This window comes from Oncorhynchus nerka, linkage group LG20 (genome assembly GCF_034236695.1).
Source record: "Oncorhynchus nerka isolate Pitt River linkage group LG20, Oner_Uvic_2.0, whole genome shotgun sequence".
Lineage (NCBI taxonomy): Eukaryota > Metazoa > Chordata > Actinopteri > Salmoniformes > Salmonidae > Oncorhynchus > Oncorhynchus nerka.
Genome location: NC_088415.1, coordinates 91,035,794 through 91,061,666, shown reverse-complemented (window position 1 = coordinate 91,061,666; position 25,873 = coordinate 91,035,794). Strand labels below are relative to the sequence as shown.

General features: G+C 43.1%; 1 protein-coding gene across 1 annotated transcript; it reads right to left on the bottom strand.

The window, feature by feature from the left end:
- Positions 1-4,289: 4,289 nt before the first annotated feature.
- LOC115103393 (pancreatic alpha-amylase 2a5-like) lies at positions 4,290-25,649 on the bottom strand. The gene is made up of 10 exons (XM_065006099.1): positions 25,423-25,649; positions 17,329-17,475; positions 16,372-16,572; positions 9,648-9,698; positions 9,005-9,138; positions 8,215-8,337; positions 7,683-7,883; positions 5,342-5,467; positions 4,842-4,910; positions 4,290-4,338 (listed from the first exon to the last, which is right to left on the bottom strand). The coding sequence occupies exons 1-10, from the start codon at positions 25,591-25,593 to the stop codon at positions 4,290-4,292; spliced, it is 1,272 nt and encodes a 423-aa protein (XP_064862171.1). The 5' UTR covers positions 25,594-25,649.
- Between the last annotated feature and the right edge of the window lie 224 nt (positions 25,650-25,873).

Genomic DNA, 25,873 nt, shown 5'->3' with positions numbered 1-25,873 from the left:
GAAGACTTATTTTCTCAAATCAATTCTCTGTAATTATTATTACGTGATTCAACTAATCATGTAAATGTAATTAACTAGGAAGTCGGGGCACCACGGAAAATGTTCAGATTACAAAGTTATAATTTCTAAATATAACTCTTCAGATACTTTAATATCTGATCAATTAGTCTTCTAATTAATGAATTAGAAATAGAATTAGTCAATTAATTATTATTATTACCTTTGTCAGTCACATCCGAATGTCGCAAATTGTTGGTTATCTGCACGAACCCTTTACCTTTACTATAAATTATACACCAATTGGCTCAATTATTTATTTACTAAGTAATTAAACAATTACAGAATATACAATACATAATAACATTATACCGTTCCCAGTTGACTAAACAAAAACAGTTGGGTTATAACATGGTAGATTCAGAGAGAAGAGAAGGGGGTTTTGGGGAGGAAGGCTAAGGAACATTGGTCTCTATAGGACCTGGGAAGCTATTCTCACATAAATACATATGCCACTAACGATCGCTCATTTGGAAAAGCATCGTATTTACGTGAAGCTGGCGATGTGAGGCTCTGGTTTGCTCTGTCGTTTGTTGAAATCTTCCGGGACGTCGTGTTAAAAGTTCACGTGGTCTGAGAGGGTCATCTCACTCTGGAGATTCGTTCACGTTGGTCAGTGTTCACGTACTAGAATTCCTACCTTTCCAGCTGCAGTCTGTTAGGCTGTCATCTAGGACTTTTTCTTGAGTGATCAACGGTTCAGAGTTTATAACATTTCTCGCAAGCTCCCACATTTCCTGGCCTGTATGGTTGACATTAGAATTAGCCCTTTTAAATGTGAGGACAAATCCTCACGCTATTCGGAACCTGACTTATTGTTATGTAGAGTGGATATCCGCAACCACGCGCTGGGTTTGGCTTAGTCCAACGTGACTTGGGTCACAGGGGCTCTTATAGAAATGAAGAAAAGGGGTTGGCTCATCATTTCCAACCAATGCCTATTCACGTGGGTGTGGCTACTGACTTCGTAGTTAAACTCATCAGGGAAGACAATTTTCTCATTTTAAAAGTTATTAACATCACATTTGATCATTTTTCAAATAGTTTAATCTTTACTCATTCATTTTATACAAGAATTAGATGCTAACCTCATACTTGAGGCACCTGTAAAAACAGAGTTAGGGTAATGTGGCTGGATTGTCTTTCATGAGGTCACAAACATGAAACAAAATGGACTGAGTCGTACCTGTCTTCTCCACCGACCGTTTACACATTCTCCAAAAAAGGAATAAAAGGTGCTTTTACACCTGCATTGTTTGCTGTTTGGGGTTTTAGGCTGGGTTTCTGTACAGCACTTTGAGATATCAGCTGATGTACGAAGGGCTATATAAATAAATTTGATTTGATTTGATTTGATTTGATTTGAATATTGTTTCATTCTCAATTTCTGGAACGTAGTAGAATTGGGCGGGAGAATCACTTTGTCTTACTGTGAAACTCTCTCTCAATTGCATGGTCAGAGAGACTCTCTGTGGTATTTACAATGTGGTTGTAAGGTTGTAAAACTACCCCCCCCCCTCCTAAGATGGGGGGGTTGTTCACATCTCTGCTAGCCAATTCACTGAAGCGTCATAACAGAAGATAACCCTATTTAGTAAAAGACCAGGTCCATAATATGACAAGAACATCTCAAATAAGCAAAGAGAAACAACAGTCCATCATTACTTTAAGACATGGAGATCGGTCAATTCTGAACATTTCAAGAACTTTGAGCGTTTCTTCAAGTGCAATTGCAAAAACCATCAAGCACTATGATGAAACTGGCTCTCATGAGGAAAGGAAGATCCAGAGTCACCTCTGCTGCAGAGGATAAGTTCATTAAGTTCATTACTGTAAGTTTAAGGTTACCAGCCTTAGAAATAGCAGCCCAAATAAGTGATTGACAGAGTTCAAGTAACAGACACATCTCAACATCAACTGTTCAGAGGAGACTGCGTGAATCAGGCCTTCATGGTCAAATTTCTGCAAAGAAACCACTACTAAAGGACACCAATAAGAAGAAGAGACTTGCTTGGTCCAAGAAACACAAGCAATGGACTTTAGACCGGTGGAAATCTGTCCTTTGGTCTGTTGAGTCCAAATTTGAGATTTTTGGTTCTAACCACCGTGTCTTTGTGAGACACAGAGTAAGTGAACGGATGATCTCCGCATGTGAGTTTCCCATCGTGAAGCATGGAGGAGGAGGTGTGATGGTGTGGGGGTGCTTTGCTGGTGACACTGTCAGTGATTCATTTAGAATTCAAGGCACACTTAACCAGCATGGCTACCACAGCAATACGCCATCACATCTGGTTTGCGCTTAGTGGAACCATCTTTCGTTTTTCAACAGGACAACGACTGTACACACCTCCAGGCTGTGTAAGGGCTATTTTACCAAGAAGGAGAGTGATGGAGTGCTGCATCAGATGACTTGGCCTCCACAATCACCTGACCTCAACCCAAATGAGATGGTTTGGGATGAGTTGGACCGCAGAGGGAAGGAAAAGCTGTCAACAAGTGCTCAGCATATGTGGGAACTCCTTCAAGACTGTTGGAAAAGCATTCCAGGTGAAGCTGATTGAGAGGATTCCAAGAGTGTGTAAAGCTGTCATCAAGGCAAAGGATAGCTTGTTTGTTTATCACTTTTTTGGTTACTACATGATTCCATATGTGTTATTTCTTTATTTTGATGTCTTCACTATTATTCTACAATGTAAAAAATAGTCCCAAAAAAAGGAAACCCCTTTAATGAGTAGGTGTGTCCAAACTTTTGACTTTTCTACTATACTCCCTTTTTCATCCATGGGGGGTTTCTACTCAGCTAATATATGGAATTTCTTTCAGATGGTCATATCAAGGATCATTTAGCTATTTGATTTAGAATATATGGACCCCTTTAGGTAAAACAAATAATAATGTTTGTCCTATATGCCTCCTGTTGGGGAGTTGCAGCGATCAGACAAGATCGACATTGTGGAGAAAGAAGGGAGTAAAATACAAACAAACAAAAGAAGTTCTGGGAATCTACAGCCCTTATCACAGTAGAATCTCAGTAGAATCTCAGTGGAATCTCAGTAGAATCTCAGTAGAATCTCAGTAGAATCACAGTAGAATCTCAGTGGAATCTCAGTAGAATCTCAGTGGAATCTCAGTGGAATCTCAGTGGAATCTCAGTAGAATCTCAGTGGAATCTCAGTGGAATCTCAGTGGAATCTCAGTGGAATCTCAGTGGAATCTCAGTGGAATCACAGTAGAATCTCAGTAGAATCTCAGTAGAATCTCAGTGGAATCTCAGTGGAATCTCAGTGGAATCTCAGTAGAATCTCAGTAGAATCTCAGTGGAATCTCAGTGGAATCTCAGTGGAATCTCAGTAGAATCTCAGTAGAATCTCAGTAGAATCTCAGTGGAATCTCAGTGGAATCTCAGGAGAATCTCAGGAGAATCTCAGTAGAATCTCAGTAGAATCTCAGTGGAATCTCAGTGGAATCTCAGTGGAATCTCAGTGGAATCTCAGGAGAATCTCAGTAGAATCTCAGTTGAATCTCAGTAGAATCTCAGTAGAATCTCAGTAGAATCTCAGTGGAATCTCAGTGAATCTCAGTAGAATCTCAGTAGAATCTCAGTGGAATCTCAGTTGAATCTCAGTGGAATCTCAGTGGAATCTCAGGAGAATCTCAGGAGAATCTCAGTAGAATCTCAGTAGAATCTCAGTGGAATCTCAGTGGAATCTCAGTGGAATCTCAGGAGAATCTCAGTAGAATCTCAGGAGAATCTCAGTAGAATCTCAGTTGAATCTCAGTGGAATCTCAGTTGAATCTCAGTGGAATCTCAGTGGAATCTCAGTGGAATCTCAGGAGAATCTCAGGAGAATCTCAGTAGAATCTCAGGGACAGAATCTCAGCCTCATTTGGAATCTCAGTGGAATCATCTTGAGAATCTCAGTGGAATACTCAGGAGAAGCTTCTTAGTGTTGTAGAATCTCAGTGAGAATCTCAGTAGAATCTCAGTAGAATCTCAGTTGAATCAAGACAGTGAATCTTCAGTTGAATCTCATGTTAAAGAATCTCAGATGGAATCTCAGTTGAATCTAACAGCAAAAGCAAAACCAATAATTAGTCAAGATTTTTTGTTTGTTTATGTTTATACTTTGACAAGGGACACAATTCTTCTAGGCCTCATTTGCTGATCTTGAAGTGGCGCGATCGTCCCCGACGTTGATGGTCTTCAGCGCTCCGTCCCTCCAGAAATGACATTATAGTTCCCTCTGGCACACCATCTTGAGACATGCCTCTCTCAGGTGCCTGATTGGTTGAAACACAGGAATAGCTATGTTAGCTTCTTAGTGTTGTACTAATAACCTAATGTCATTGTGACCATCCATTTTCCTAAGTCAACTTAGAAGTGTCAAAGTTAAGGTGTATAGCTTCAACTACTTATGTGTCTGTCTCAAATCAAGACCGTTAACCTGCTTCCCTATAAATCAGCAAGCATGTTAAAGGACATCTGCTGAGATAGATTCAGCATTGACCAAGCCTTCACATAACAGCAAAAACAAAACCAATCCACCACAGAAGTTCAGTTTGCAGTACATTTTATTGTTTGTTTATGTTTATAGTGTTTGTTTTTTAAACCAGTGTTGAGTATAGACATTATAAACCATGTTACAGTATAGACATTATAAACCAAGGTGTTGCTGATCTATAAAGTGGGTTACAGTATAGCCATTATATTTCCCAAGGTGTTACAGTATGATGGTCTTCCAAGGTGCAGTATAGACATTATAAACCGTATAGACATTATTAACCTCTGGCCAGAAATGACATCACAGTAGGCGCCGCCAGGCATGCCAGTGTTAAGAGTCACATCCAGGTGCCTGATTGGTTGAAACACAGGAAGTAGAGAGCTAAGAGTGAAGTTGATCTGAATTCAATCAATTAACCACTCAGTAAATCAATCAACCAACCAGTCAACTAATCAGTCAGTCAATTTCAGGTGTTCAGTATAGACATTATAAACCAAGGTGTTCAGAATAGCCATTATAAACCAAACAGTATAGACATTATTAACCAACAAACTTATAAACCAAGGTGTTCAGCCAACAAATTAACCAAGGTGTTACAGTATAGACATTATTAACCAAGGTGTTACAGTATAGACATTATAAACCAAGGTGTTACAGTATAGACATTATAAACCAAGGTGTTACAGTATAGACATTATAAACCAAGGTGTTACAGTATAGACATTATTAAACCAAGGTGTTACAGTATAGACATTATTAACCAAGGTGTTACAGTATATTACCAGTCGTCGTTGTTGAAGACAATGAAGCCACGGTTACCGCGTCCAAAGGCCACCTGGTTGTCTCCGTTATCCCACCAGTTGGAATGGGGCTGTCCGTTCACCACATTACGGAAGGTAGCCATGTTCCTACACAGACAGAAGACAAAGAGGGTATCTGTTACCATGGTTACAACAACCAAAACATGTTCCTACACAGACAGAAGACAAAGAGGGATCTGTTACCACGGTTACAACAACCAAAACATGTTCCTACACAGACAGAAGACAAAGAGGGGATCTGTTACCATGGTTACAACAACCAAAACATGTTCCTACACAGACAGAAGACAAAGAAGGAATCTATTACCACGGTTACAACAACCAAAACATGTTCCTACACAGACAGAAGACAAAGAGGGGATCTGTTACCACGGTTACAACAACCAAAACATGTTCCTACACAGACAGAAGACAAAGAGGGAATCTATTACCATGGTTACAACAACCAAAACATGTTCCTACACAGACAGAAGACAAAGAGGGAATCTATTACCATGGTTATGTTTTCTTCTGCAGAACCGCAACAGCCAAAACTGTTCCTAGTAGCTACGGTCAGTGGAATGAACGGTGAATAAGATGTGTTGATTTAAATGTGTCTATGATACATTACATGGTTAAAAGTATGTGGACACCCCTTTAAATTAGTGGCTTCGGCTATTTCAGCCCCACCCGTTACTGACAGGCGTATTAAATCGAGCACACGGTCATGCATTCTCCATAGACAAACATTGGCAGCAGAATATTGAAAAGCTAAGTGTCTATCAACGTGGCGCTGTCATAATATGCCACCTTTCCAACAAGTCAGTTTGTAAAATTGAAATTCTACATCTACATAGGTATTTACACAGTAGTTTGTTGAAGCACCTTTTGCAGTGATTACAGCCTCTAGTCTTCTTGGGTATGACGCTACAAGCTTGGCAACGCTTGTAATTTGGGAGTTTCTACCATTCTTCTCGGCAGATCCTCTCAAGTTCTGTCAGGTTGGATGGGAGCGTCACTGCGCAACTATTTTCAAGTTCTCCTATCTCCACAGAGGAACTCTGGAGCTCTGTCAGAGTGACCATCAAGTTCTCCTATCTCCACAGAGGAACTCTGGAGCTCTGTCAGAGTGACCATCAAGTTCTCCCATCTCCACAGAGGAACTCTGGAGCTCTGTCAGAGTGACCATCAAGTTCTCCCATCTCCACAGAGGAACTCTGGAGCTCTGTCAGAGTGACCATCAAGTTCTCCCATCTCCACAGAGGAACTCTGGAGCTCTGTCAGAGTGACCATCAAGTACTCCTATCTCCACAGAGGAACTCTGGAGCTCTGTCAGAGTGACCATCAAGTTCTCCTATCTCCACAGAGGAACTCTGGAGCTCCGTCAGAGTGACCATCAAGTTCCTTCTCCCCCGATTGCTCAGTTTGGCCGGGAAGCTCTAGGAAGAGTCTTGATAGTTGCAAACGTCTTCCGTTTAAGAATGATGGAGGCCACTTGGGAACCTTCAATATTGCAGAAATGGTTTGGTACCCTTCCCCAGATCAACACAATCCTGTCTCGGAGCTCTACAGACCATTCCTTTGACCTCATGACTTGGTTTTTGCTCTGACATTTTTTTGTCAACTGTGGGACCTTATATAGACAGGTGTGTGCCTTTCCAAATCATGTCCAGTCAATTGAATTTACACACAGGTGGACTCCAATCAAGTTGTAGAAACATCTCAAGGACGATCAATGGAAACAGGATGCACCTGAGCTCAATGTTGAGTCTCATAGTAAAGGGTCTGAATACTTATGTAAATAAGGGTTTCTGTTTTTGTTTCTAAAAACCTGTTTTCACTTTGTCATCGTGGGGTACTATGTGTAGATTGATGAGATATATATATTTTTATTTATTTTTAATTTTTATATATATGCATTTTAGAACAATGCTATAAAGTAACAAAATGTGGAAAAAAAGTTAAGGGGTCTAAATACTTCCCCAATTACAAAGTCAGCCCAATTCTGATCTTTTGAGATAGCACAAGCCATCCTCCCTAAATTAATGTTTTTTTTAACTAGGCAAGTGAGTTAAGAACAAATTCTTATTTTCAATGACAGCCTAGCAACAGTGGGTTAACTGCCTTTTTCAGGGGCAGATGGACAGATTATTTTTTTTTTTTTTTTTTGACCTTGTCAGCTTTTTGACCTTGTCAGCTCAGCTTGGCTTCCTTTTGGTTAAATAGTCCAATGCTCTAACCACTAGGCTAACCGCCTCCCCAATGTGCCACAAACATCCTGTGATGTACATCAATACCTGCCTTTGTTCGCTGTAGGACTTACGTAATCTGGCGCCACCTGTGCTCACACACCCATCCGTCTTCACAGGTGTCATCTGCGTTTACATGGACATCCTTGGTGGATCCATCTTCGTGGCTGGGAGGGCCCTGCCAGTCATCAGCGCGGTTCCAGCGGAAGGAGGACATCACACGGGCCACTCCGTAGGGATGGGCAAGCATGTAGGCCACGGCCATCTTGTAAATCCTGCAGGTGAGTCAACAATCGATGAATCCTCAAATAATGGTTGTTTTCATAATTGTTATTTTTTCTGTTAATCATGCATTGATGTCATCGGTGGGGGATCGGTATGAAATATAGAAAAGGTAATTTTCCTGAAGATAAATTGTGTACTTCCTTCAGCTCTCATAAAATATGTTTACAGTAGTGGAAGAAGTATAAAAGGAAGGAAGTACTATATGTTATTAACATGAAGAAGTTTAAAAGGAAGGAAGTACTGTATGTTGTTAAAATGGATATTGGCAAAGTTGCGTAGTGAAAGATCTGGATGTAAGAGAGAGGTGTAGTGAGAGGGTACCTGGCGTCCCAGAAGGTGAGTATGGCGTTTCCACCTCCTCCATGACCTCTCTGGTTGTCATGGTTATCAATAAACACAAGAGCATTGCTGTCGGGCATGAAGCCCCAGCCCTCACCCCAGTTCCTGGAATACACACATCGAAATGATTTAGGAAAATGACAAAGTTAACAAATTCACACACTTTGGCCACTTACAAAATACACATACATCAACTGTATCTTTGAAATATTCACAAACACAATGTGATAAGTAATAATATAATAATATATATATATATATATATATATATATATATATATATATATATAATAATTATAAAAGTTATATTATGAGTTTGTATTTAACAATGTATTAAATGAGTTTGAGGAAATTAGTTAAAGTGCCACTCCACCTCATTTGACACCAGATTTACTGAAAAAAGCACATGTTAATAGGTGGCCCAGGTATCCTCATGACATGGCACAAGTGAATGAGGGGGGGGGGGGCTTTCCTCTTTAGCTATCTATTGCTCTTGTATTGTTCCTCAAGCAAAGGGGGGAGGCCGATGACATCACGTCAGACCATTAGACCATCAGACCAACTCTGAATGGACGACGTCTTTAAGTAGATTTCTTTTCTTCAGTGCGTGGACATCACTGTGTTTATGCTTCAGATATTGTTTATCAACAGAGAAAATTTCAGAAATAGCCGGAATCCATCTTTAATGAGTTGTTTGCTTGTTGAATAAGAGCATCTGCTAAATTACTACAATGAAAATGTATGAATGTTAACTCATGTAATCATATCTTACTTGGTGTAAGACAGCTTTTCGCCGTTCCACTTGCGGAAGACGTTTCCGATTTTGGCTCCATATTTGAACTCCGTGACTCTGCCTAAGGGGAAGTACTCTGAGGTCTGGATGGCCTCGCCACCCATGTCGATAACCTAAACGGAAGCAATGAAGAAAACATTTAGCACTGATGAAGATATACATTTACAAATGGAGATGCCAAGACTGAGGAAGAGGATGGTAGATGGTACGTCTACATGTTATGGAACACAAACTGATTGGATTCAGTCCTATATAGACGTTTTTCAGATGCTCAAAGCAATTATATTGTGTGTTGGGGGGTTGAGTATTATAGTTTTATAGTATATAAATTATATTTGTGTTGGGGGGGTGAGTAGTATAGTTTTATAGTATATAAATTATATATTGTGTTGGGGGGTGAGTAGTATAATTTTATAGTATATAAATTATATATTGTGTTGGGGGTGAGTAGTATAGTTTTATAGTATATAAATTATATATTGTGTTGGGGGGTGAGTAGTATAGTTGTATAGTATATAAATTATATTGTGTGTTGGGGGGTGAGTAGTATAGTTTTATAGTATATAAATGATATTGATATTTTATAGTATATTACTAGAAAAACAAGGAGTTACATAATTACCTCCTGGAACAGGAATTGATGTTGAACCAGGGGTGTGAGGTTGTGCAGATTTTATAGATGATAAATTATATATTGTTTACTGGGTCCACTCTGAAGCCACTCCCATGTCGATCAGCTTGTTATGTATATTTTCTCTATATTTTGTTGGGGGGAGATCCAGCAGACTACCAGACGACAATCAGCACCTGGGGATATAAATTATAGCTGATTATCGTCATTTGTCCGTTACCAACTTGAGAGAGTGACAGTTTGAAAGTATCACAATAACACAAATTGCATTGTATCACACAAGTAAAACAGCAAACTTGAATCAATTTAGACTTAAAACATTTTGGTTTCCAATGTTAAAGGAAGGTGGTCTTAATGAAGACCACTATTCAGCATGAACCACAAAAAGAGAAACATTATTTTGTGAAATTGTCTAAAAATTGCCTGACCTTCAGCTAGCAAGGTGTCTGAGAGCTAGGACCGCACCAAGGGTTAACATAATGTGTGTTGTCTCTTCGTGTGCAGGGCAAATAAATACAAAATTCAACTAGCAGACCTCCAGTTGTGGCAGCTTGTTAAAAGTACACAACGCAGAACCACCTACAAACTGTTTCGATCTGCAATAATAATTTAGTGTGTACTGAGTCATACCTGGTTGATATCATTAATAATTTAGTGTTTGCTGAGTCATACCTGGTTGATATCATTAATAATTTAGTGTTTGCTGAGTCATACCTGGTTGATATCAATAATAATTTAGTGTGTACTGAGTCATACCTGGTTGATATCATTAATAATTTAGTGTTTGCTGAGTCATACCTGGTTGATATCAATAATAATTTAGTGTTTACTGAGTCAACCTGGTTGATATCAAAATAATTTAGTGTTTGCTGAGTCAACCTGTTGAAAGATTAATAATTTAGTGTTTACTGAGTCATACCTTTGATATCAATAAAAAGAGAAACATTATTTTTGATATCAATAATAATTTAGTGTTTACTGAGTCATACCTGGTTGATATCAATAATAATTTAGTGTTTGCTGAGTCATACCTGGTTGATATCAATAATAATTTAGTGTGTACTGAGTCATACCTGGTTGATATCAATAATAATTTAGTGTGTACTGAGTCATACCTGGTTGATATCAATTATAATTTAGTGTTTACTGAGTCATACCTGGTTGATATCAATAATAATTTAGTGTTTACTGAGTCATACCTGGTTGATATCAATAATAATTTAGTGTTTACTGAGTCAAACTGTGATAAAAATAATTTAGTGTTTACTGAGTCATACCTGGTTGATATCAATAATAATTTAGTGTTTACTGAGTCATACCTGGTTGATATCAATAATAATTTAGTGTTTACTGAGTCATACCTGGTTGATATCAATAATAATTTAGTGTTTACTGAGTCATACCTGGTTGATATCATTAATAATTTAGTGTGTACTGAGTCATACCTGGTTGATATCATTGTAATGTAGTGTTTACTGAGTCATACCTGGTTGATATCAATAATCATGTTGTGTTTACTGAGTCATACCTGGTTGATATCAATAATAATTTAGTGTATACTGAGTCATAGCTAGCTACATAGCCGTCTTTGTATCAAAGATAATTGTGTAGTCTAGAGCGATATTCTAGGTTAGCTAGCCAGCTATTGTCGTTCTTTTAACGCAACGTAACGTAATCAACACTGCTAGCTAGCCAGCTAGCCCCCGAATAGCAGCACTGTAGAAACTATTACACTCAACGGAACGACTTGATTAGTGTAGTGTCAACAACGCAGCCACTGCCAGCTAGCCTACAAAGTCAACAACGCAGCCACTGCCAGCTAGCCTACAAAGTTGCCAGCAGTACTTCAGCAGTACTGTATCATTTTAATCATTTTAGTCAATAAGATTCTTGCTACGTAAGCTTAACTTTCTGAACATTTGAGACATGTAGTCCACTTGTCATTCCAATCTCCTTTGCATCAGCGTAGCCTCTTCTGTAGCCTGTCAACTATGTGTCTGTCTATCCCTGTTCTCTCCTCTCTGCACAGACCATACAAACGCTCCACACCGCGTGGCCGCGGCCACCCTAATCTGGTGGTCCCAGCGCGCACGACCCACGTGGAGTTCCAGGTCTCCAGTAGCCTCTGGAACTGCCGATCTGCAGCCAACAAGGCAGAGTTCATCTCAGCCTATGCCTCCCTCCAGTCCCTCGACTTCTTGGCACTGACGGAAACATGGATCACCACAGATAACACTGCTACTCCTACTGCTCTCTCTTCGTCCGCCCACGTGTTCTCGCACACCCCGAGAGCTTCTGGTCAGCGGGGTGGTGGCACCGGGATCCTCATCTCTCCCAAGTGGTCATTCTCTCTTTCTCCCCTTACCCATCTGTCTATCGCCTCCTTTGAATTCCATGCTGTCACAGTTACCAGCCCTTTCAAGCTTAACATCCTTATCATTTATCGCCCTCCAGGTTCCTCGGAGAGTTCATCAATGAGCTTGATGCCTTGATAAGCTCCTTTCCTGAGGACGGCTCACCTCTCACAGTTCTGGGCGACTTTAACCTCCCCACGTCTACCTTTGACTCATTCCTCTCTGCCTCCTTCTTTCCACTCCTCTCCTCTTTTGACCTCACCCTCTCACCTTCCCCCCCTACTCACAAGGCAGGCAATACACTCGACCTCATCTTTACTAGTTGCTGTTCTTCCACTAACCTCATTGCAACTCCCCTCCAAGTCTCCGACCACTACCTTGTATCCTTTTCCCTCTCGCTCTCATCCAACACTTCCCACACTGCCCCTACTCGGATGGTATCGCGCCGTCCCTTCCTTCGCTCTCTCTCCCCCGCTACTCTCTCCTCTTCCATCCTATCATCTCTTCCCTCTGCTCAAACCTTCTTCAACCTATCTCCTGATTCTGCCTCCTCAAACCTCCTCTCCTCCCTTTCTGCATCCTTTGACTCTCTATGTCCCCTATCCTCCAGGCCGGCTCGGTCCTCCCCTCCCGCCTCCGTGGCTCGACGACTCATTGCGAGCTCACAGAACAGGGCTCCGGGCAGCCGAGCGGAAATGGAGGAAAACTCGCCTCCCTGCGGACCTGGCATCCTTTCACTCCCTCCTCTCTACATTTTCCTCTTCTGTCTCTGCTGCTAAAGCCACTTTCTACCACTCTAAATTCCAAGCATCTGCCTCTAACCCTAGGAAGCTCTTTGCCACCTTCTCCTCCCTCCTGAATCCTCCTCCCCTCCCCCTCCTCCCCTCTCTGCAGATGACTTCGTCAACCATTTTGAAAAGAAGGGCGACGACATCCGATCCTCGTTTGCTAAGTCAAACGACACCGCTGGTTCTGCTCACACTGCCCTACCCTGTGCTCTGACCTCTTTCTCCCCTCTCTCTCCAGATGAAATCTCGTGTCTTGTGACGGCCGGCCGCCCAACAACCTGCCCGCTTGACCCTATCCCCTCCTCTCTTCTCCAGACCATTTCCGGAGACCTTCTCCCTTACCTCACCTCGCTCATCAACTCATCCCTGACCGCTGGCTACGTCCCTTCCGTCTTCAAGAGAGCGAGAGTTGCACCCCTTCTGAAAAAACCTACACTCGATCCCTCCGATGTCAACAACTACAGACCAGTATCCCTTCTTTCTTTTCTCTCCAAAACTCTTGAACGTGCCGTCCTTGGCCAGATCTCCCGCTATCTCTCTGAGAATGACCTTCTTGATCCAAATCAGTCAGGTTTCAAGACTAGTCATTCAACTGAGACTGCTCTTCTCTGTATCACGGAGGCGCTCCGCACTGCTAAAGCTATCTCTCTCTCCTCTGCTCTCATCCTTCTAGACCTATCGGCTGCCTTCGATACTGTGAACCATCAGATCCTCCTCTCCACCCTCTCCGAGTTGGGCATCTCCGGCGCGGCCCACGCTTGATTGCGTCCTACCTGACAGGTCGCTCCTACCAGGTGGCGTGGCGAGAATCTGTCTCCTCACCACGTGCTCTCACCACTGGTGTCCCCAGGGCTCTGTTCTAGGCCCTCTCCTATTCTCGCTATACACCAAGTCACTTGGCTCTGTCATAACCTCACATGGTCTCTCCTATCATTGCTATGCAGACGACACACAATTAATCTTCTCCTTTCCCCTTCTGATGACCAGGTGGCGATCGCATCTCTGCATGTCTGGCAGACATATCAGTGTGGATGACGGATCACCACCTCAAGCTGAACCTCGGCAAGACGGAGCTGCTCTTCCTCCCGGGAAGGACTGCCCGCTCCATGATCTCGCCATCACGGTTGACAACTCCATTGTGTCCTCCTCCCAGAGCGCTAAGAACCTTGGCGTGATCCTGGACAACACCCTGTCGTTCTCAAATAACATCAAGGCGGTGGCCCGTTCCTGTAGGTTCATGCTCTACAACATCCGCAGAGTACGACCCTGCCTCACACAGGAAGCGGCGCAGGTCCTAATCCAGGCACTTGTCATCTCCCGTCTGGATTACTGCAACTCGCTGTTGGCTGGGCTCCCTGCCTGTGCCATTAAACCCCTACAACTCATCCAGAACGCCGCAGCCCATCTGGTGTTCAACCCTCCCAAGTTCTCTCACGTCACCCCGCTCCTCCGCTCTCTCCACTGGCTTCCAGTTGAAGCTCGCATCCGCTACAAGACCATGGTGCTTGCCTACGGAGCTGTGAGGGGAACGGCACCTCAGTACCTCCAGGCTCTGATCAGGCCCTACACCCAAACAAGGGCACTGCGTTCATCCACCTCTGGCCTGCTCGCCTCCCTACCACTGAGGAAGTACAGTTCCCACTCAGCCCAGTCAAAACTGTTCGCTGCTCTGGCCCCCCAATGGTGGAACAAACTCCCTCACGACGCCAGGACAGCGGAGTCAATCACCACCTTCCGGAGACACCTGAAACCCCACCTCTTTAAGGAATACCTAGGATAGGATAAAGTAATCCTTCTCACCCCCTTAAAAGATTTAGATGCACTATTGTAAAGTGGCTGTTCCACTGGATGTCATAAGGTGAATGCACCAATTTGTAAGTCGCTCTGGATAAGAGCGTCTGCTAAATGACTTAATTGTAATGTAAATGTCATACCTGGTTGATATCATTGTAATGTAGTGTTTACTGAGTCATACCTGGACTCTTTTGATATCAATGATTGTGCTACTGGGTATTCCCTGATTTACGCAGACGACACCATTCTATATACTTTCGGCCCGTCGACACTGTGCTATCTAACCTGAGTGATAAAACCTCCAAAAGCTGCCTCAATCCTTCCTGACTGCTCTTGATAAAACCAAATGCATTGTAACCGATCGCTGCCTGCACCCGCAGTGCATCACCACCCTTTACTTGAATATGTGGACATCATACCTGGTCTTGATACTCTCCTTCAGACTCACATCAAACATCTAATCGAAAATCAAATAGTCGGCTTTCTATTCCGCAACAAAGTTCACTGTTTACCCTAGTAAAACTGATACCTGGTTGATGTCATCTACAAAATGGCTTCCAACACTCTACTCAGCAAACTGATGCAGTTATCATAGTGCCATACCTGTTTGATATCACCTTATACCACCCACCATAATTTAGTGTTTACTGGAGTCATACCTGCCAGACCCATTGGATCCAGGTCATCTACAAGTCCATTAGGTAAAGCTCCGCCTTATCTCAGTTCACTGGTCAGTCATACCTCCAGCAGGTGTATCTTGATATCATTGTAATCCAGTACTCTGCTGCCTGTTACTGGAACGTCAAAATCGCTGGTTGAGACTTTATCTCCCTCACCAACTTCAAACATCAGTAATCCGAGCAGCTAACCGATCGCTGCAGCTGTACATAGAGTCAGTCCACCCATTTTGATATTCATACTGTTTTTATACTGTTTTTTTATTTATTTATTTAGCTCTTTTGCACACCAATATCTCTTTACATGACCATCTGTCATTTATCACCCCAGTGTTAATCTGCAAAATTGTATTATTGATATGCCTTTTCACATATATAGACTGCCCATTTTTTGTACTGTGTTATTGACTTGATTGTTTATTCCATGTGTACCTGGTTGATATCAATGCAAATGAGAATTTACCTGGTGTTTAAAAAACTAAAGTCATACCTGGTTGATATCATTGTAATGTAGTGTTTACTGAGTCATACCTGGTTGATATCATTGTAATGTAGTGTTTACTGAGTCATACCTGGTTGATATCATTGTAATGTAGTGTTTACTGAGTCATACCTGGTTGATATCATTGTAATGTAGTGTTTACTGAGTCATACCTGGTTGATATCATTGTAATGTAGTGTTTACTGAGTCATACCTGGTTGATATCATTGTAATGTAGTGTTTACTGAGTCATACCTGGTTGATATCATTGTAATGTAGTGTTTACTGAGTCATACCTGGTTGATATCATTGTAATGTAGTGTTTACTGAGTCATACCTGGTTGATATCATTGTAATGTAGTGTTTACTGAGTCATACCTGGTTGATATCATTGTAATGTAGTGTTTACTGAGTCATACCTGGTTGATATCATTGTAATGTAGTGTTTACTGAGTCATACCTGGTTGATATCATTGTAATGTAGTGTTTACTGAGTCATACCTGGTTGATATCATTGTAATGTAGTGTTTACTGAGTCATACCTGGTTGATATCATTGTAATGTAGTGTTTACTGAGTCATACCTGGTTGATATCATTGTAATGTAGTGTTTACTGAGTCATACCTGGTTGATATCATTGTAATTCTCGATGTCTCCGCTGGCAGATTTGCACTTGCCTTCGTTGAAATCAAAGCCACTGAAGGGAATGGAAGGGAAGTCCATCTTTTTGGCACTGAAATAGGTTCCACAGGTAGAGTGGGTTCCCTCTCCGCCTCCAGCTCCACACATGTGGTTGATGACGGCATCAACATAGATGTTAACCTGGGAATATTAGGAGAGAGGTTTTAGTGTCACAGAGAAAACTGAACAGGACATAGATCTGGAGGAAGGATTTTAACTGTTGGTTCTGTCGGTTTGGTTTGTTGTTAGACCATCAGTTAAACTTGGTTCTGTCGGTTTGGTTAAGAGTTGGTAGACCATCAGTTAAAATGAGTTCTGTCGGTTTGCTTAAGAGTTGGTAGACCATCAGTTAAAATGAGTTCTCTCGGTTTGGTTAAGAGTTGGTAGACCATCAGTTAAACTTGGTTCTGTCGGTTTGGTTAAGAGTTGGTAGACCATCAGTTAAACTTGGTTCTGTCACTTTGGTTAAGAGTTGTTAGACCATCAGTTAAACTTGGTTCTGTCGGTTTGGTTAAGAGTTGTTAGACCATCAGTTAAACTTGGTTCTGTCGGTTTGGTTAAGAGTTGGTAGACCATCAGTTAAACTTGGTTCTGTCACTTTGGTTAAGAGTTGGTAGACCATCAGTTAAACTTGGTTCTGTCGGTTTGGTTTGTTGTTAGACCATCAGTTAAACTTGGTTCTGTCGGTTTGGTTTGTTGGTAGACCATCAGTTGAACTTGGTTCTGTTGGGTTGGTAGTCTGAGTATGATGGTGATTTACATTTTTTTCTGTGTGTTTGTGGGAGCAGAGTAGGAGATAAAGTAGCCTACTTAACCTCTAGCAGTGGACTTCTATGACGATATGAAGTTTGTCATGTTCATGATCACGCGTGTGTTGTTTTTATTATTGTTGTTTACCCCAACGTTGTTGCATCTGGTAATCATGTCTCTGAGCTCGCTCTCATTTCCTGATCTGGAACACAGGTTGTAGCTGATTGGCTGGTACCGTTCCCACCATGGTCTCCACGGGCTGGTCAACAAAATACTCTCAGTAGGAGGAGAGATCTAAGGGGAAGAGGCAACAGCATAGGTACATTTCTAACTCAAACATCACCTCAGGGCGGCAACCATGAAGTAGAATCAGGCAACAGCATAGGTACATTTCTAACTCAAACATCACCTCAGGGCGCGGCAACCATGAAGTAGAATCAGGCAACAGCATAGGTACATTTCTAACTCAAACATCACCTCAGGGCGCGGCAACCATGAAGTAGAATCAGGCAACAGCATAGGTACATTTCTAACTCAAATATCACCTCAGGGCGCGGCAACCATGAAGTAGAATCAGGCAACAGCATAGGTACATTTCTAACTCAAACATCACCTCAGGGCGCGGCAACCATGAAGTAGAATCAGGCAACAGCATAGGTACATTTCTAACTCAAACATCACCTCAGGGCGCGGCAACCATGAAGTAGAATCAGGCAACAGCATAGGTACATTTCTAACTCAAACAACACCTCAGGGCGGGGCAACCATGAAGTAGAATCAGGCAACAGCATAGGTACATTTCTAACTCAAACATCACCTCAGGGCGCGGCAACCATGAAGCAGAATCAGGCAACAGCATAGGTACATTTCTAACTCAAACATCACCTCAGGGCGCGGCAACCATGAAGCAGAATCAGGCAACAGCATAGGTACATTTCTAACTCAAACATCACCTCAGGGCGCGGCAACCATGAAGTAGAATCAGGCAACAGCATAGGTACATTTCTAACTCAAACATCACCTCAGGGCGCGGCAACCATGAAGCAGAATCAGTGGGTTAGCCAGTAATCTTTAAAAAACAACATTTAACATCGATATGTGTTTTTGGATATATCTATATACATAGATGAAAATGAAGATGTGCATTCCGTATCTGTTACTCTCTATATATCTGTATCTATTACTCTCTAAATATCTGTATCTATTACTCTATATATACAGTATCTGTATTTATTGCACTATATATTTCTGTATTTATTACTCTCTCTCTCTCTCTCTCTACACATATGTATATATATATACACTGCTCAAAAAAATAAAAGGAACACTTAAACAACACAATGTAACTTCAAGTCAATCACACTTCTGTGAAATCAAACTGTCCACTTAGGAAGCAACACTGATTGACAATAAATGTCACATGCTGTTGTGCAAATGGAATAGACAACAGGTGGAAATTATAGGCAATTAGCAAGACGCCCCCAATAAAGGAGTGGTTCTGCAGATGCTTTAGTCCAGGTCTGGGAGGAGATCCCTCAGGAGACCATCTGCCACCTCATCAGGAGCATGCCCAGGCGTTGTAGGGAGGTCATACAGGCACGTGGAGGCCACACACATTACTGAGCCTCATTTTGACTTGTTTTAAGGACATTACATCAAAGTTGGATCAGCCTGTAGTGTGGTTTTCCACGTGAATTTTGAGTGTGACTCCAAATCCAGACCTGCATGGGTTGATACATTTGATTTCCATTGATCATTTTTGTGTGATTTTGTTGTCAGCACATTCAACTATGAAAAGAAAAAAGTATTTAATAGGAATATTTCATTCATTCAGATCTAGGATGTGTTATTTTGGTGTTTCCTTAATTTTATTGAGCAGTGTATATATATATACCAAATAACACATCCTAGATCTGAATGAATGAAATATTCTTATTAAATACTCTATTGCTCTCTCTATATATATCTGTGTATATTACTCTGTATGTATATATCTGTATCTATTACTCTCTCTATATATATCTGTATCTATTATTCTGTATATATATATATATATATGTATATTTTACTATTGCAACTGTAGTATGTGCTCATAATGTTTGCTAAAATCTTTTTTGCTGAGTGTCTTATTCTGGTGATCGATGTTTTGCTGCCTGTTTGACATGTAAAAATAATCTTACTCCTTTGTCCATAATAATCTCATCCTGTAGACTGTATCTGCCATCTGTTGGGCAGAGAGCACGTGCCAACACCAGTGGGCACATTTGCTATAAAACGCAACATTCTTTGTGACGAAACCATCTGTAGACATGAAAATGCGATGGAAACTCATTTAAATGTTATTTTTTTATTCAGTACAAGTTACTTTTATGTGCACTACTTCGTCACGCACTTTTATCCGCAACAAGGCAATTTGACGGAAATACTTCTGTGGTGGGAAAATGCTTGGTATTTTTATTGTTGGATTTTTGAATGTTCGCAACAAAATCTGTCGCAAATTGGATGGAAATGTAGCTAGTGATACAACAGTCATATGATCAATACTCATATGGGAAGAGTAAATGTAAGGTATTAGCCGTAAGAACAACAACCATGGTGAGTACAGTAGGATAAACTCTGGGCCTGGAGAACAACAACCACAGTAGGATAAACCCTGGACCTGGAGAACAACAACCATGGTGAGTACAGTAGGATAAACCCTGGGGTAGGAGAACAACAACCATGGTGAGTACAGTAGGATAAACCCTGGGCCTGGAGAACAACAACCATGGTGAGTACAGTAGGATAAACCCTGGGGCCTGGAGAACAACAACCATGGTGAGTACAGTAGGATAAACCCTGGGCCTGGAGAACAACAACCATGGTGAGTACAGTAGGATAAACCCTGGGGTAGGAGAACAACAACCATGGTGAGTACAGTAGGATAAACCCTGGGCCTGGAGAACAACAACCATGGTGAGTACATTAGGATAAACCCTGGGCCTGGAGAACAACAACCATGGTGAGTACAGTAGGATAAACCCTGGGCCTGGAGAACAACAACCATGGTGAGTACAGTAGGATAAACCCTGGGGTAGGAGAACAACAACCATGGTGAGTACAGTAGGATAAACCCTGGGCCTGGAGAACAACAACCATGGTGAGTACAGTAGGATAAACCCTGGGGTAGGAGAACAACAACCATGGTGAGTACAGTAGGATAAACCCTGGGCCTGGAGAACAACAACCATGGTGAGTACAGTAGGATAAACCCTGGGCCTGGAGAACAACAACCATGGTGATTACAGTAGGATAAACCCAGGGCCTGGAGAACAATAACCATGGTGAGTACAGCAGGATAAACCCTGGGCCTGGAGAACAACAACCATGGTGAGTACAGTAGGATAAACCCTGGGCCTGGAGAACAACAACCATGGTGAGTACAGTAGGATAAACCATGGGCCTGGAGAACAACAACCATGGTGAGTACAGTAGGATAAACCCTGGGGTAGGAGAACAACAACCATGGTGAGTACAGTAGGATAAACACTGGGCCTGGAGAACAACAACCATGGTGAGTACAGTAGGATAAACCCTGGGCCTGGAGAACAACAACCATGGTGAGTACAGTAGGATAAACCCTGGGGTAGGAGAACAACAACCATGGTGAGTACAGTAGGATAAACCCTGGGGTAGGAGAACAACAACCATGGTGAGTACAGTAGGATAAACCCTGGGCCCGGAGAACAACAACCAAGGTGAGTACAGTAGGATAAACCCTGGGGTAGGAGAACAACAACCATGCTGAGTACAGTAGGATAAACCCTGGGGTAGGAAAACAACAACCATGGTGAGTACAGTAGGATGAAACCTGGGGTAGGAGAACAACAACCATGGTGAGTACAGTAGGATAACCCTGGGCCTGGAGAACAACAACCATGGTGAGTACAGTAGGATAAACCCTGGGCCTGGAGAACAACAACCATGGTGAGTACAGTAGGATAAACCCTGGGGTAGGAGAACAACAACCATGGTGAGTACAGTAAGATAAACCCTGGGGTAGGAGAACAACAACCATGGTGAGTACAGTAGGATAAACCCTGGGCCTGGAGAACAACAACCATGGTGAGTACAGTAGGATGAACCATGGGGTAGGAGAACAACAACCATGGTGAGTACAGTAGGATGAACCCTGGGCCTGGAGAACAACAACCATGGTGAGTACAGTAGGATTAACCCTGGGCCTGGAGAACAACAACCATGGTGAGTACAGTAGGATAAACCCTGGGCCTGGAGAACAACAACCATGGTGAGTACAGTAGGATAAACCCTGGGCCTGGAGAACAACAACCATGGTGAGTACAGTAGGATAAACCCTGGGGTAGGAGAACAACAACCATGGTGAGTACAGTAGGATAAACCCTGGGCCTGGAGAACAACAACCATGGTGAGTACAGTAGGATAAACCCTGGGCCTGGAGAACAATAACCATGGTGAGTACAGTAGGATAAACCCTGGGCCTGGAGAACAATAACCATGGTGAGTACAGTAGGATAAACTCTGGGCCTGGAGAACAACAACCATGGTGAGTACAGTAGGATAACCCTGGGCCTGGAGAACAACAACCATGGTGAGTACAGTAGGATAAACCATGGGCCTGGAGAACAACAACCATGGTGAGTACAGTAGGATAAACCCTGGCGTAGGAGAACAACAACCATGGTGAGTACAGTAGGATAAACCCTGGGCCTGGAGAACAACAACCATGGTGAGTACAGTAGGATAAACCCTGGGCCTGGAGAACAACAACCATGGTGAGTACAGTAGGATAAACCCTGGGGTAGGAGAACAACAACCATGGTGAGTACAGTAGGATAAACCCTGGGCCTGGAGAACAACAACCATGGTGAGTACAGTAGGATAAACCCTGGGCCTGGAGAACAACAACCATGGTGAGTACAGTAGGATAAACCCTGGGCCTGGAGAACAACAACCATGGTGAGTACAGTAGGATAAACCCTGGGGTAGGAGAACAACAACCATGGTGAGTACAGTAGGATTAACCCTGGGCCTGGAGAACAACAACCATGGTGAGTACAGTAGGATAAACCCTGGGCCTGGAGAACAACAACCATGGTGAGTACAGTAGGATAAACCCTGGGGTAGGAGAACAACAACCATGGTGAGTACAGTAGGATAAACCCTGGGCCTGGAGAACAACAACCATGGTGAGTACAGTAGGATAAACCCTGGGCCTGGAGAACAATAACCATGGTGAGTACAGTAGGATAAACCCTGGGCCTGGAGAACAATAACCATGGTGAGTACAGTAGGATAAACCTGGGCCTGGAGAACAACAACCATGGTGAGTACAGTAGGATAAACCCTGGGCCTGGAGAACAACAACCATGGTGAGTACAGTAGGATAAACCATGGGCCTGGAGAACAACAACCATGGTGAGTACAGTAGGATAAACCCTGGGGTAGGAGAACAACAACCATGGTGAGTACAGTAGGATAAACCCTGGGCCTGGAGAACAACAACCATGGTGAGTACAGTAGGATAAACCCTGGGCCTGGAGAACAACAACCATGGTGAGTACAGTAGGATAAACCCTGGGGTAGGAGAACAACAACCATGGTGAGTACAGTAGGATAAACCCTGGGCCTGGAGAACAACAACCATGGTGAGTACAGTAGGATAAACCCTGGGCCTGGAGAACAACAACCATGGTGAGTACAGTAGGATAAACCCTGGGCCTGGAGAACAACAACCATGGTGAGTACAGTAGGATAAACCCTGGGGTAGGAGAACAACAACCATGGTGAGTACAGTAGGATTAACCCTGGGCCTGGAGAACAACAACCATGGTGAGTACAGTAGGATAAACCCTGGGCCTGGAGAACAACAACCATGGTGAGTACAGTAGGATAAACCCTGGGGTGGAGAACAACAACCATGGTGAGTACAGTAGGATAAACCCTGGGCCTGGAGAACAACAACCATGGTGAGTACAGTAGGATAAACCCTGGGCCTGGAGAACAATAACCATGGTGAGTACAGTAGGATAAACCCTGGGCCTGGAGAACAATAACCATGGTGAGTACAGTAGGATAAACTCTGGGCCTGGAGAACAACAACCATGGTGAGTACAGTAGGATAACCCTGGGCCTGGAGAACAACAACCATGGTGAGTACAGTAGGATAAACCATGGGCCTGGAGAACAACAACCATGGTGAGTACAGTAGGATAAACCCTGGCGTAGGAGAACAACAACCATGGTGAGTACAGTAGGATAAACCCTGGGCCTGGAGAACAACAACCATGGTGAGTACAGTAGGATAAACCCTGGGCCTGGAGAACAACAACCATGGTGAGTACAGTAGGATAAACCCTGGGGTAGGAGAACAACAACCATGGTGAGTACAGTAGGATAAACCCTGGGCCTGGAGAACAACAACCATGGTGAGTACAGTAGGATAAACCCTGGGCCTGGAGAACAACAACCATGGTGAGTACAGTAGGATAAACCCTGGGCCTGGAGAACAACAACCATGGTGAGTACAGTAGGATAAACCCTGGGCCTGGAGAACAACAACCATGGTGAGTACAGTAGGATAAACCCTGGGGCCTGGAGAACAACAACCATGGTGAGTACAGTAGGATAAACCCTGGGCCCGGAGAACAACAACCAAGGTGAGTACAGTAGGATAAACCCTGGGGTAGGAGAACAACAACCATGCTGAGTACAGTAGGATAAACCCTGGGGTAGGAAAACAACAACCATGGTGAGTACAGTAGGATAAAACCTGGGGTAGGAGAACAACAACCATGGTGAGTACAGTAGGATAAACCCTGGGCCTGGAGAACAACAACCATGGTGAGTACAGTAGGATAAACCCTGGGCCTGGAGAACAACAACCATGGTGAGTACAGTAGGATAAACCCTGGGGTAGGATAACAACAACCATGGTGAGTACAGTAGGATAAACCCTGGGGTAGGAGAACAACAACCATGGTGAGTACAGTAGGATAAACCCTGGGCCTGGAGAACAACAACCATGGTGAGTACAGTAGGATGAACCATGGGGTAGGAGAACAACAACCATGGTGAGTACAGTAGGATGAACCCTGGGCCTGGAGAACAACAACCATGGTGAGTACAGTAGGATTAACCCTGGGCCTGGAGAACAACAACCATGGTGAGTACAGTAGGATTAACCCTGGGCCTGGAGAACAACAACCATGGTGAGTACAGTAGGATAAACCCTGGGTCTGGAGAACAACAACCATGGTGAGTACAGTAGGATAAACCCTGGGGTAGGAGAACAACAACCATGGTGAGTACAGTAGGATAAACCCTGGGCCTGGAGAACAACAACCATGGTGAGTACAGTAGGATAAACCCTGGGCCTGGAGAACAACAACCATGGTGAGTACAGTAGGATAAACCCTGGGCCTGGAGAACAATAACCATGGTGAGTACAGTAGGATAAACTCTGGGCCTGGAGAACAACAACCATGGTGAGTACAGTAGGATAAACCCTGGGCCTGGAGAACAACAACCATGGTGAGTACAGTAGGATAAACCATGGGCCTGGAGAACAACAACCATGGTGAGTACAGTAGGATAAACCCTGGCGTAGGAGAACAACAACCATAGTGAGTACAGTAGGATAAACCCTGGGCCTGGAGAACAACAACCATGGTGAGTACAGTAGGATAAACCCTGGGCCTGGAGAACAACAACCATGGTGAGTACAGTAGGATAAACCCTGGGGTAGGAGAACAACAACCATGGTGAGTACAGTAGGATAAACCCTGGGCCTGGAGAACAACAACCATGGTGAGTACAGTAGGATAAACCCTGGGGTAGGAGAACAACAACCATGGTGAGTACAGTAGGATAAACCCTGGGCCTGGAGAACAACAACCATGGTGAGTACAGTAGGATAAACCCTGGGCCTGGAGAACAACAACCATGGTGAGTACAGTAGGATAAACCCTGGGGAAGGAGAACAACAACCATGGTGAGTACAGTAGGATAAACCCTGGGCCTGGAGAACAACAACCATGGTGAGTACAGTAGGATAAACCCTGGGCCTGGAGAACAACAACCATGGTGAGTACAGTAGGATAAACCCTGGGGAAGGATAACAACAACCATGGTGAGTACAGTAGGATAAACCCTGGGGATGGAGTCTTTCTTGACCAGTTGACCTAAACAGGAAAAAGTTATCCATTCTCCAACAGTACATACCTGAACTCCAGCGTATCCTTTGGGAGCCAGGAACCTCTCACACTCAGCCGCGATGTCGTTCCACTTCCACTCAAACAGGTGGACGATGGCTTGCCTGCCGTGCTTGGCATGGGGGTTGTTGAAAGCCTGGCTCAGCCCCAGCAGGGCCAAAAGAACTAGATACCTCATCATGTCTATCCCTGGTCGAGATAGAAAAAAAAGAATCAGACGACAAACTGGAGAGTTGACACCCGGTATATATACAGAGTGTAGACGTCTGACCATTCACGCTATGGCCAATGATAGGGCGTATTATGTTTCTGTAAAGATTCCACGTGTTTATCTACAATGTCAAGGGCAGTGTAAAAGCAGGTGTGTGGTGTCAAATCTTACTCACGATTGAAGTAACCTACAGAGTTTTCTTTCCACAAATAGAAGAGTGAAAAATACCCCTGGCATACGGAGATCTACT

What these genes read in the sequence shown, in the direction of transcription:
- LOC115103393 (XM_065006099.1), bottom strand. Translation starts at nt 25,593, where the DNA reads ATGATGAGGTATCTAGTTCTTTTGGCCCTGCTGGGGCTGAGCCAGGCT. An exon ending in AAGGATACGCTGGAGTTCAG is followed by an intron (nt 17,476 to 25,422) that starts GTATGTACTGTT and finishes TCTTCCCCTTAG; the next exon opens with ATCTCTCCTCCTACTGAGAG. An exon ending in CTCACCTTCTGGGACGCCAG is followed by an intron (nt 7,884 to 8,214) that starts GTACCCTCTCAC and finishes ACTCACCTGCAG; the next exon opens with GATTTACAAGATGGCCGTGG.